The sequence below is a fragment of the Epinephelus fuscoguttatus genome, linkage group LG6, assembly GCF_011397635.1.
Source record: "Epinephelus fuscoguttatus linkage group LG6, E.fuscoguttatus.final_Chr_v1".
NCBI classification, from domain to species: domain Eukaryota; kingdom Metazoa; phylum Chordata; class Actinopteri; order Perciformes; family Serranidae; genus Epinephelus; species Epinephelus fuscoguttatus.
Genome location: NC_064757.1, coordinates 31,260,209 through 31,270,544, shown reverse-complemented (window position 1 = coordinate 31,270,544; position 10,336 = coordinate 31,260,209). Strand labels below are relative to the sequence as shown.

Here is a 10,336-nt window from a genome sequence, read left to right as displayed (position 1 = left end):
GAAATGGGCAACATGTCCTCGACAATATAGCCAGCGACGAGCTTCTTCAGTTCAGTGGCACTAAGTCCTGTCGCTCTTAAGTCTATTTTCAACTGTTTCGCAGGAGAGGGGCCTTCAGAGGTTCGCCCGGTGGAATTGGATGTGGTAGCCGCAGCGGTCATGTCAGTGGGGCGATCCGGGGTTTTTTCAGTGAGTTTCACATTCCTGTGCCGGCTTGCTAGGTGCTTGCTCAGATTTGAGGTGGAATTTTTCGCTGTAGATAAAAGTTTTCTTCCCAGGCAGAGTGCACAGCGGACGCTGATGTTTCTGTCACCTTTCACCTTCAACCTCAAAATAATGTCGGTACTTCCAAGCATTAAACGCTGCATAGTCCTGCTCTCTCCCGCGCTCCATGTTGTCTCTTGTTGATGATCACAACATGTGTCTGCTGTTTACCACTGACGTCGCGCCGCTCAAACGTCATTGTCACGAAACAGTCTCACAAAACAAAATCACGGTTAAGTAACACAGTAACGCAGCCTGCTTGCGGGAAAGTAACAGTAATCTAATTAGTTTTTGCAATTGTAATCCCTTAGTTTACTCATTACTTGAAAAAAGTAATCGGATTAAAGTAATGCGTTACTTCTAACACATTATTGCCCATCAGTGGGGGTCCATGTCATTGGTTCGACATCCCATTAGTCCAACTGTCCGCGGTGCTGAACGGCTCGCGGCGGGCGTATGGTGCGCCGCGACCGGCTTGAGGCGGAGCAGGCTCACGGCTTATGTGTCACTTTCTTTTTCATTTTAACCCACACCATGATCTTTTCCCGACCCTAACCAAGTGGTTTTTGTGCCTAAACCTAACCAGACCTTAACCACAGGGCATCATGATGATTTCGGAACGGACTTAGGAACAATGATGGTCGGAACAATGGGCTGTCGAACCAATGGACAGTTCCCATCAGTGGATGTGACACAGAAGTTTTACCCACTGATTTACAGATGTCTTGTGCACTTGTGAAAAAGTATTTTTGGGCTGCAGGGCATCATGTGACAGTTTAATTACACTGTTTGGCCACTATGAAAATTGGCTTCAAAGCCCGATGCACTTGCTGGGGACCTGGTCCTGAGTCTACAGTTCATGACCGATTCTTTCGTCTCAGAGTCACACAAGTAAATATTGGATTCAGTTTTCACAAGCCACATATCCTCCAAACATTCTGACAAATCAGGAGAAAATTAATCTTGTTTGAGACGTGTTTGTTTCAGCCACAGACTCGTACTCGTTACATTTGGCAACACAGAATCTCCCTACTCTGTTGGTGCTTAACTGACAACATGTGACTCTTTTGTCACATGATCTATTTTTATGTCTACATTCCTTGACCTGTTGTGTCATTGTGTGATTTCAAAATCTATCACTTCATGCATTTTTTTTCATCTGCAGTTGAATTTACAGCTCAGGGTATATTTAAAAGGAGAACATACTGTATATGTTAGAATTAAATTTGTTGTTCCACAATGATATTTGCCCTGTAAAACAGGTATTGTTCTGTTATGGTCCTTGGTTTTTGTTTATATTCTGTTGTCCTATGGACTATGTCTGTTTGTGTTTCATGTCATGGTTTTACTTCCTGTCTTTGTGTGTTTCCCCGCCTGTTTTCTGTCACACCTGTCTCGTTAGTCCTTCCCTGTTCCCAGAGTCTTCCCTTCACACCTGAGGGGTATTCCAGAAAGCGGGTTATGTTCTGTTTCATTTCCTCATTCATTCAGTCTGTGTCAAAGCTTGTATCGAAGCACATTCATTAGCGGAGATTTACCGTCTGTCACAGTCTAAATCCTGCTGGATATTAGTTTGTTACTCAGGACTGTCTTAAGTTATTGAATTTATGCACATCAGTCATTTCTTTGGACATTGGTTTTTGTCTTAACATTCAAATATTACACAGCGAGAATTCACCCTCAGCTCAGAATCAAACCTCTGTCCTTTTTATATTTATTATTTTTTATAACACTGTACACAAGGATCAGACTGTCAGTCTGTTAGAGCAGCTCCCAAATGTTTATTGCACATTATACAACAGTTAGTTCCGGCCCTGCAATCTGATTGGCCGAGAGACAGTAAAACCGTGACGATATTGGAGTACAATATCACGGTTATTTCACTGTGTATGTATCACTCCGCCTCACAGCTGATTGCAATCAACAATCAAATCAAAACTGACGGTTAGTGTCAGTTAGGTCAGCAGTTGCGTTGTGGACTAATTAATTCATCCACTGTCAAACAGCCAAAAATATGGATTTATTTCCTAAAATAAGTTTTGAATTGAACTATGAATGGTCATTAGAGGAAGATGAGGGAGAGGAGAAGCTGAATCCATCTGAGCACACATCCAGGTTTGTCAGTGTTTCATCAGCGGAGCTCAATGACTTGGAGAAAAGCAACATACTGTCAGATCAGAAGGCAGAGTCGGCTGTGCCTGTGAAGCGACAGTCCACCATGCAGTCACCAGAGACTTATTTCACCGGCTGCACAATTAATGGAAATGTGCAGATAAATGTGTATAAAGAGTAAGTGCCTGGTGCACCATGTCTGCGTTACATAGCAACGGTGATAGTGGAGTCCTGAGGGAACTATTTTTGTTGGCGGAAGACAAATAAAATGCTTAAATTATCTAATTTTTCCTCATTTTTCAACATTTTTTAATCAGCCTTGCTTATTTAACTGTTGAACTGTTGTATAAAAGCAATATCACACTCGAGCTCGTGATGTTGTACTGTGATATCGTCACGGCTATGATTCAGTCATAGGCATGAGGCTGAATGACCGAATCACAGCCGTGACGATATCACAGTACAGCATCACAAGCTCGAGTGTGATATTGCTTAATAATGTGTAGGTCTAATTATTTAAATTTTAAAAATCGGTATGAAGCTTTAGACATGTAGTATCAATGACAAATGATCTCTATCACTGATGTCATTGGTCGCACTGATGGAACATAATTCCTATAGCCTAGTATTGGGGATTATATGTTAATATTTCTGAGTGAGCAATGGTGCAGTGTTTCATTGTCTTTAAATTTACTACATTTGTAGCTGAAATACTGTCACTGAATGCTGTTGAGTCAAGATACAAATAGATGTCCAACATTTTAAAATCTACTGTATTTTAAAGTGTCTTTTCAAGTGCAAATCACCAAACATATTATTACTGGGTCAGACTGTGAGTTTACAGTCATGTCTTTATGTCTTTGATCTATAGCCTAGCCTATATGTTTTAAATCTTCCTATTTTTCAGTTGTTGCCTCTTTTTCCCCATCAGATTAAATCTGAACAAATATATTATTATATATTATTAATATAATGTAATGTATCTACAGCCTGATACACAGTCAGATTCCACCACTTTATCTTCAAGTCTGATAAATGATGAATAAAAGGACAACACTGAATAAAACTTTTTTATTAACTTTATGGGTAACTTATTGACACTTTCCTCGCTCTGACTCAGGCTCTTCTTTTAAAGATAAACGTGCACCGTCTGCTACACATGCATTGATATCTCTGCATCCACTGGATTAAAATGGAGGCCTGTCTTTTATTTACCTGTTACCATGGTGAATCGTGGAGTCGGAGCTCCATTGATGATGGCTTTTTATTGTCGGTTTAACTCAGAGTGAACATACTCAGAGTTGACTGAACTAACTCAAATCAGCTGTTCTGGAACCGATAACTCAGAGTTTCCCATCTCAGGGTAAATCAACTCAGAGTTCAGGGTTAGACTCAGAGTTTGTTGAACCTGCTACCTGGAATACCCCTCTGTTCTGTATTAGTCTTGTTTGCTCCACCCTTGTTGTTAGCAAATCCACATTTCTCTCCTTTTGCCCGTTATCCTCATCCAGCTGTGTCTGGTTCTTGTGATTAGTTTTCTGTGTATATATACCTGTGTGTTTCCCTTTGTTCCTTGTCCCTTTGTCCAGCATTTATCCCAGTGCTCATCCCCGTGTTCTTGGTGTCATTCCTTGCATGGTTTCCGTCCTGTTGTCTTGTGTTTGATTTTTTTTACCTGAGTTCATCATATTTTTCCTGGTTGGTTTTCAGTTTAGTTTTGGCTCTGCTTTCATTTGGACTTTGTTACCTGTTACCTGCCTGGATGTTTTTGTTTTTATCAGCTACATTAAAGCTCGCCTTTTGTAAAACCTTAAACCTGCCTGCTGCTCTGAACTTGGCTCCCTCCTGAACTGATTTATGACTCAGTGTTCTCAAAGATGCCATATTCTAACTTGCTGTCCGTGTCTGCCGTGTGACTGTAATTGCCTTATCAGCTGAACCGAACAATGCCATCCTTTGCACAGAGAGCCAGTAGGGTGATGTATGCTTGATGTCATGCACCTTTGCAATTTTAGGCAGAGACATTGCAAAGTAAATGTAAAATCTGCTGTCTGAATACATGTTTGTCTGCTTTCACAGTGATTTCTGGCATGAAGGGTTGAAGCACACTGCTGGCTAAGTCATCTAAATCCTTTTTTAAAAATAATCATGCCGTATAAGCTAGAGTCAGCACAGTGTGAAATGTTTCAGTCACTATATATAATATTATGGGAGTAGAGTCTCTTTCAAATTATTCTGATTATTGTTTATTTGAAAATTAAACAATTGCTGTGAATTGGAGGTCTTTATCCTTGCATTCTTGATACTATCACTAGATGGTGCCAATGTCATAAAAGTTAAACTTTCTCACTCACACACACACACACACACACACACACACACACACACACACACAAACTTTACACTCTTTTAGATAAAAGCGTTTGTACAGAAATAACTGAAAGTCCAAAAGTCACCAAAGTTGGTAGGTGGGTTGAAAATGCGACCCAACTCAAGGACAAAAACTATGACATTCACTGACCTCAAGGTGGTGCTGCGACAATCAAGTTTTATGCAATTATCTCCAAAATGGCTTGGTTGAGAGACAAAATCCATTCTCTCATTCCAATCTCTCAATTCATCTGCGTCTTTGCTCCATTGATCTTCTGCCCCAAAAATGTCAAATTTCGCACCTTTTTCGCAGTTGTCTCAATTCTATTTTCGAGAGCTTGTCAGAAAGGGCGAAGCCAATCGTCCTGAAAATTTGGCAGGATCATCTATGGACACTTTTGATCTAGAGTTAGGAAGAAATTTTTGATATGTCAGTCTCTTTTGAAATTATATATATTTTAATACATTTACATAAATGCATTTACATAAATGCTCATAAATCAAAATTGGCTTGAGTAATTGAATCAAACTTGCCATGATCGGCTGCTAGGTCTGAGCTTCGGTACGCAGTCTTGGTATATTTTGCCACTGGGAGGCACCACAAATACAAAAAAAAAAAAAGCGTTATTATTATCAGAGACATGGAATTGTGCAAAATTCATTTGCACAATCTATGTTCATAACTCAGCACATGCATAAAATTTGGTAATGACTGCTTAAAGCAGGCATGCCTTTTCACAACAAAACAAAACATTTCTAGACATTTCCTATTCCAAACTTAATATTTTTAAAAATAACTCACCAGTATGTCCGACAGAGTTCATTTTTTTCAGCACATCCTCTGAATTGTGACAAAAGTTTGTCTCACTGCAACCTATAGTCAATTCAGAGGTCTGCCACTCTGTATGTTTTAAAATATGCAAATCAGTCAATATCTTTGTCTCCACAAGTCTTTAGTCTATCGAAATTGACACAGATTTTTTCCGGATACAAGATATCCATCAAATAGTGAGTCCACAGTGATATCCAGTGTCTTACACTTATAAGTGCTGCAGTCATTTCCAGCTTTTACATATTAAAAATTTTGTTTATTTTTTTGAGTTATACAAATTTTGTAAGAAAGAATGCCAATACTCTTAATCTGAAGCTGCTTCAGAGCCTCAGAGAAAGAGTGTGAGGATGCCGGAAGATACCAGCAGGAGGAGGACACTGGAACCAGCGGGTATGGCGCTGTTACACAAGTCTGTGTCACAGCACTGTACGGGACTAAAACAAGAAGCTTGGTCGATACAACCTTTGAAGAGAGCATCTGCAAAACATGATGGCAAAAAAACAACTCAGCAAAACAAAACAAAAAAACAAAACTCAGTTTCAAAAACAATAAAAGCCACCAGAAATTTAGTACAGCAATATATTAGCTCAGATAGATAAATAACCTTTTCGAAATACTGAATATTAGCTGAGGAGGAACAACTCACTGTTCAACACAAAGGAGGTACAACGGTCATAGTTCTTAGGACAAGTCATTTGTCTATCTGTGCAGGGTTGTCCTAAACATCTGTAGCATCTCAGTCCACATGCTATACAAAAATAAACAATAGTCTCACACATGGTTTAAGGTAATCCAAATGCAATGTTCATTGTGTACGTATTTTCATGGAAAACAAAACAAACAAAACAAAATTAATTAATTTTTTTTCACGCATTTGTAAGTGGTGTCGCAAGAGGACCCTCATAACAAAAAATTTGGGTACGTTTCTACAACCACAGGAAATTTGCCAGGAAAAGAATGTTAGGAGAAACTATACCAAATATAAATATTAAGTTTCTCAAACTTAAAAAAGGAAGAAAGAAAGAAAGAAAAGAAAAAGAAAGATGCATTTCACAACAGTCTGGCAGCGCTGCACGATATTGTAAAAATCAGACCACCATTAAAAAACGTTGTCATCTTTTTCTTGTTATTAAAAATAAAGTAACACAAACTTTCTGACACCACTACCACAATGACTGTAAAACAATAACTTTAATTTCTTTGTGTTACAATGTCAAGTCAATACAGATGAATCGTAAGATGTTCTTATCTGCTGACAGAGTCATAAACAGGATCAGAGCTCCATAAAACTTCATTGTGAGCAGAAAGCAAACTCTTTTAATCAACCGTGTGAGAGGAGAACTTGACAGAAAGTGTGAACTCTTCCAAAAGGTCTTTCTTTTATAGTCCAACCCAACTGTCCTCTTTTAAAACCTGGCCGTTTCCTTCATTTCCTTCCAAAGCTTAGTCCCATATTACCTACATTGAGCACATGATCCCAGACAGACTGCCATGATACGGATCAGGCTGTAAAGGTTGCAGAAGGTCATCTCAAAGATTTCCTTGATTACTGCAGCACAATCTGACATTTCTTATTTATTGTGCAACCTATCTACAAATGATACAACTTTTTTCCCAGAAGAAGTGGTGTCAGAAGCAGTGGTGGTGCTACATTTAGATTCCAATCTGATCAAGCATGTGCCAATACCACAGAGATACCCCCAACCCAGCGTGGGGCCTACTTGGATCAGCCTTGGCTCTGACCTGTCGAGGCATGGACAAAGGACCTCTGGCAGTGTCCTGTGGTGCTTGGCACCAGGGTGTTGGAGGTGGATTCTTTGAGTGCTGTGGATTGCGAGGTGGGGTATCGGCCATTGGCAAGTGGTGTTGCCATGAGGGTGGTCTGTACAGTGTTTTGGTGGGTGGTGTGTGTCATGTGGCATTAAAATGAATGTCAGGACCAAAGGTCTCCCAGCACTGTAACAACAGAGTTGTTCATTTCATCTGTCAGTGGTTTTAATGTTGTAGCTGATTGGTGTAACATAAGATAAAAGATAGTATCTTTCTTCAAACTCCTGTGAGTAAACTGAACTAACTTTAAATTAGATTTTACCAGCTGCCTCTAACTTGTTAACCATTAGTCTTTTGCACTGGCTGTAGATTTTTTTTATTCTTAGTGTACCATGTATTTGCTGCATTGCCTAATTTCCTCCTCTTCTTCTTCTCCACCTCTAAAAAGAAAGTGTCGCCTAATTTTGTCTTTTACAAAAGATAAAATAATATTTTTGGCAGGTCTAAGTGCATAAAGATTTGATCCAATCTGCTGATCTGCTTCATTAATCCTCAGATCATAAACTAAACATTCAATCTACTGATTTGCTCATGACTGTCCATATTTTAAGTCCTGTTTTGTCACTCACATTTCTAATTTGGGTTTCTGCAGAACTTAAAGAATTCAACAATCCAATGGTCGATCATATTGTGTTTTTATTGAACAGACATTAATTTGCAGCCATTTACAGATTTTACATATTGAAAATGTGTTTATTCTTTTGAGTTGTACAAATTCAGGAAGAAAGAGGACAGATACTCTTAATCTGTGGCTGCTCCAGAGCCTCAGAGAAAGAGTGTGAGGATGCCTGAAGATACCAGCAGGAGGAGGACACTGGAACCAGTGGGTACAGCACTGTTACACAAGTCTGTGTCACAGCACTTTATGGGTCCATTACAAGCAGAGCGGTCGATGCAACTCTTGTAGACAACATCTGTAACACATGATGGGAAAAAAAAGTCAGTTTCAAAAGTGTACAAGCCACCAGAAATTTAGTACAGCAATATATCAGCTCAGATAGATAAATAACCTTTTTGAAATACTGAATATTAGCTGAGGAGGAACAACTCACCGTTCAACACAAAGGAGGTACAACGGTCAAAGTTTGCAGGACAAGTCATTGTGTCTTTGCAGGGTTTTCCCACACATACGTAGCATCTCAGTCCCCATGCTATACAACAATAAAGAATAGTGTCACACATGGTTTAGGGTAATCCAAATGCAATGTTCATGGAAAAACTTTTCTTTTCTTGGGGGCGGCAGTAGCTCAGTCCATAGGGACTTGGGATGGGAACCGGAGGGTCGCCTGTTCAAGTCCCCGTCCGGACCAAAATATGGAGCGTGGACTGGTGGCTGGAGAGATGCCAGTTTACCTCCTGGGCACTGCCGAGGTGCCCTTGAGCAAGGCACCAAACCCCCCAACCGCTCGGGGTGCCTGACCAAAGGGCAGCCCCCCCACTCTGACATCTCTCCACTTTGTGCATGTATAGGTCCTGTTTGTGCATGTGTGTGTCTTTCAGACCTGTGTGTAATTGACAAGCAAGAGTGAAAACATTGAATTTCCCCTCAGGGGGATTAATAAAGTGAATAAAACCTAAAACTAAAACTTTTGCCATGCATCTAAAAGTGGTGTTGCAAGAAAAGACGACCCTCATACCAAATCATAAGTTTATCAAAAAAAAAAAGAAAGAAAGAAAGCATATTTCAAAAATCAGACCACCATTAAAAAAATGTTCTTTTTTTGTTATTAAAAATAAAGTAACACAAACTTTCTGACACCACTACAATGACTTTAAAATATTAATAACTTTAATTTCTTTGTGTTACAATGTCGAGTCAATGCAGATGAATCATAAGATGTTCTTACCTGCTGACAGAGTCATAAACAGGATCAGAGCTCCATAAAACTTCATTGTGAGCAGAAAGCAAACTCTTTCAATCAACCGTGTGAGAGGAGAACTTGACAGAAGGTGTGAACTCTTCCAAAAGCTCTTACTTTTATAGTCCATCCCGTCTGTCCTCTTTTAAAACCTGGCTGTCATTTCCTTCCGAAGCCTCCTCCCATATTACCTACATTGAGCACATGATCCCAGAGAGACAGCCATATAGAGTGATACAGGTTAGGCTATTAACAGTAAAATGTAAGTAGTCGTTCCCGGCAGAAGTAGTTTTTGAGCTCTTTTATTATACATATTATTCATTGTAATATTAGTGCTGATTCTTAAGTGCATAAACAGCATTTAAATGTTACAGCTGGTGGCACGCAACATGACTAAAGCCCTGATTTTCCCCTCACCAACATATTTTGGAGCTCCTAACATAAGCCCCATTGAGCCACAAGACTCAAACATCATTTGCCGTACAGTGTACAGGGGGCGGTGAGCACTAATCGTGAACCCATCAACTGCTCCCAACTGGCTACTGGATGCTTGGATTGATTTCTGACAGGTCACAAATTTTGGACTTTGGATGTTCCTGTGGTTATGCCACTTTCTTCATCTGCTGACCCTGTGGTGTCTGGCCTGTTGCACTCTAGGTACGTTCCTACTGGCACTTTAGTTTTTATTTGCGACAGTTAAATTTGCACTATTGTATTTCATCTGCACTTTTTATACTACAGGTTTTTTTCTATTGCACTTTTTATGATTACCTCCTGGGCTAGTGCAACCTTAAGGAGCTTTTATTCTTTTAGCCTTACCTGATATGATAAAGTTGTTGTATTTATTTCAGCCAGTAGTCCTAATTGCACTATTATGTTATCATGTTATTCAAATCTATGCCTTGCGTACTACATGGTTGTCTTCTGTGTGTCTTGTTTGTATATGATGGTTGTAATGGCTATGCAGCTATGTTGCCCAAGACAAATTTCCCGCTTGGGACAATAAAGTTTATCTTATCTTATCTTATCTTATCTTATCTTATGTTACTGAAGGACATGCCTGTTATTT

At 39.5% G+C, this 10,336-nt stretch overlaps 1 protein-coding gene across 1 annotated transcript; it reads right to left on the bottom strand.

Annotated features, from left to right (window-relative positions):
- Positions 1-8,024: 8,024 nt before the first annotated feature.
- On the bottom strand, positions 8,025-9,394 carry LOC125890609 (lymphocyte antigen 6G-like). The gene is made up of 3 exons (XM_049579320.1): positions 9,256-9,394; positions 8,461-8,559; positions 8,025-8,322 (listed from the first exon to the last, which is right to left on the bottom strand). Exons 1-3 carry the CDS (start codon positions 9,299-9,301, stop codon positions 8,174-8,176), a joined length of 294 nt encoding a protein of 97 aa, XP_049435277.1. The 5' UTR covers positions 9,302-9,394; the 3' UTR covers positions 8,025-8,173.
- Between the last annotated feature and the right edge of the window lie 942 nt (positions 9,395-10,336).

Coding starts and splice junctions, on each gene's coding strand:
- LOC125890609 (XM_049579320.1), bottom strand. CDS start 9,301: ATGAAGTTTTATGGAGCTCTGATCCTGTTTATGACTCTGTCAGCAG. Junction 8,560..9,255: donor GTTTATGACTCTGTCAGCAG/GTAAGAACATCT, acceptor ATTGTTGTATAG/CATGGGGACTGAGATGCTAC. Junction 8,323..8,460: donor TACCTCCTTTGTGTTGAACG/GTGAGTTGTTCC, acceptor CATGTGTTACAG/ATGTTGTCTACAAGAGTTGC.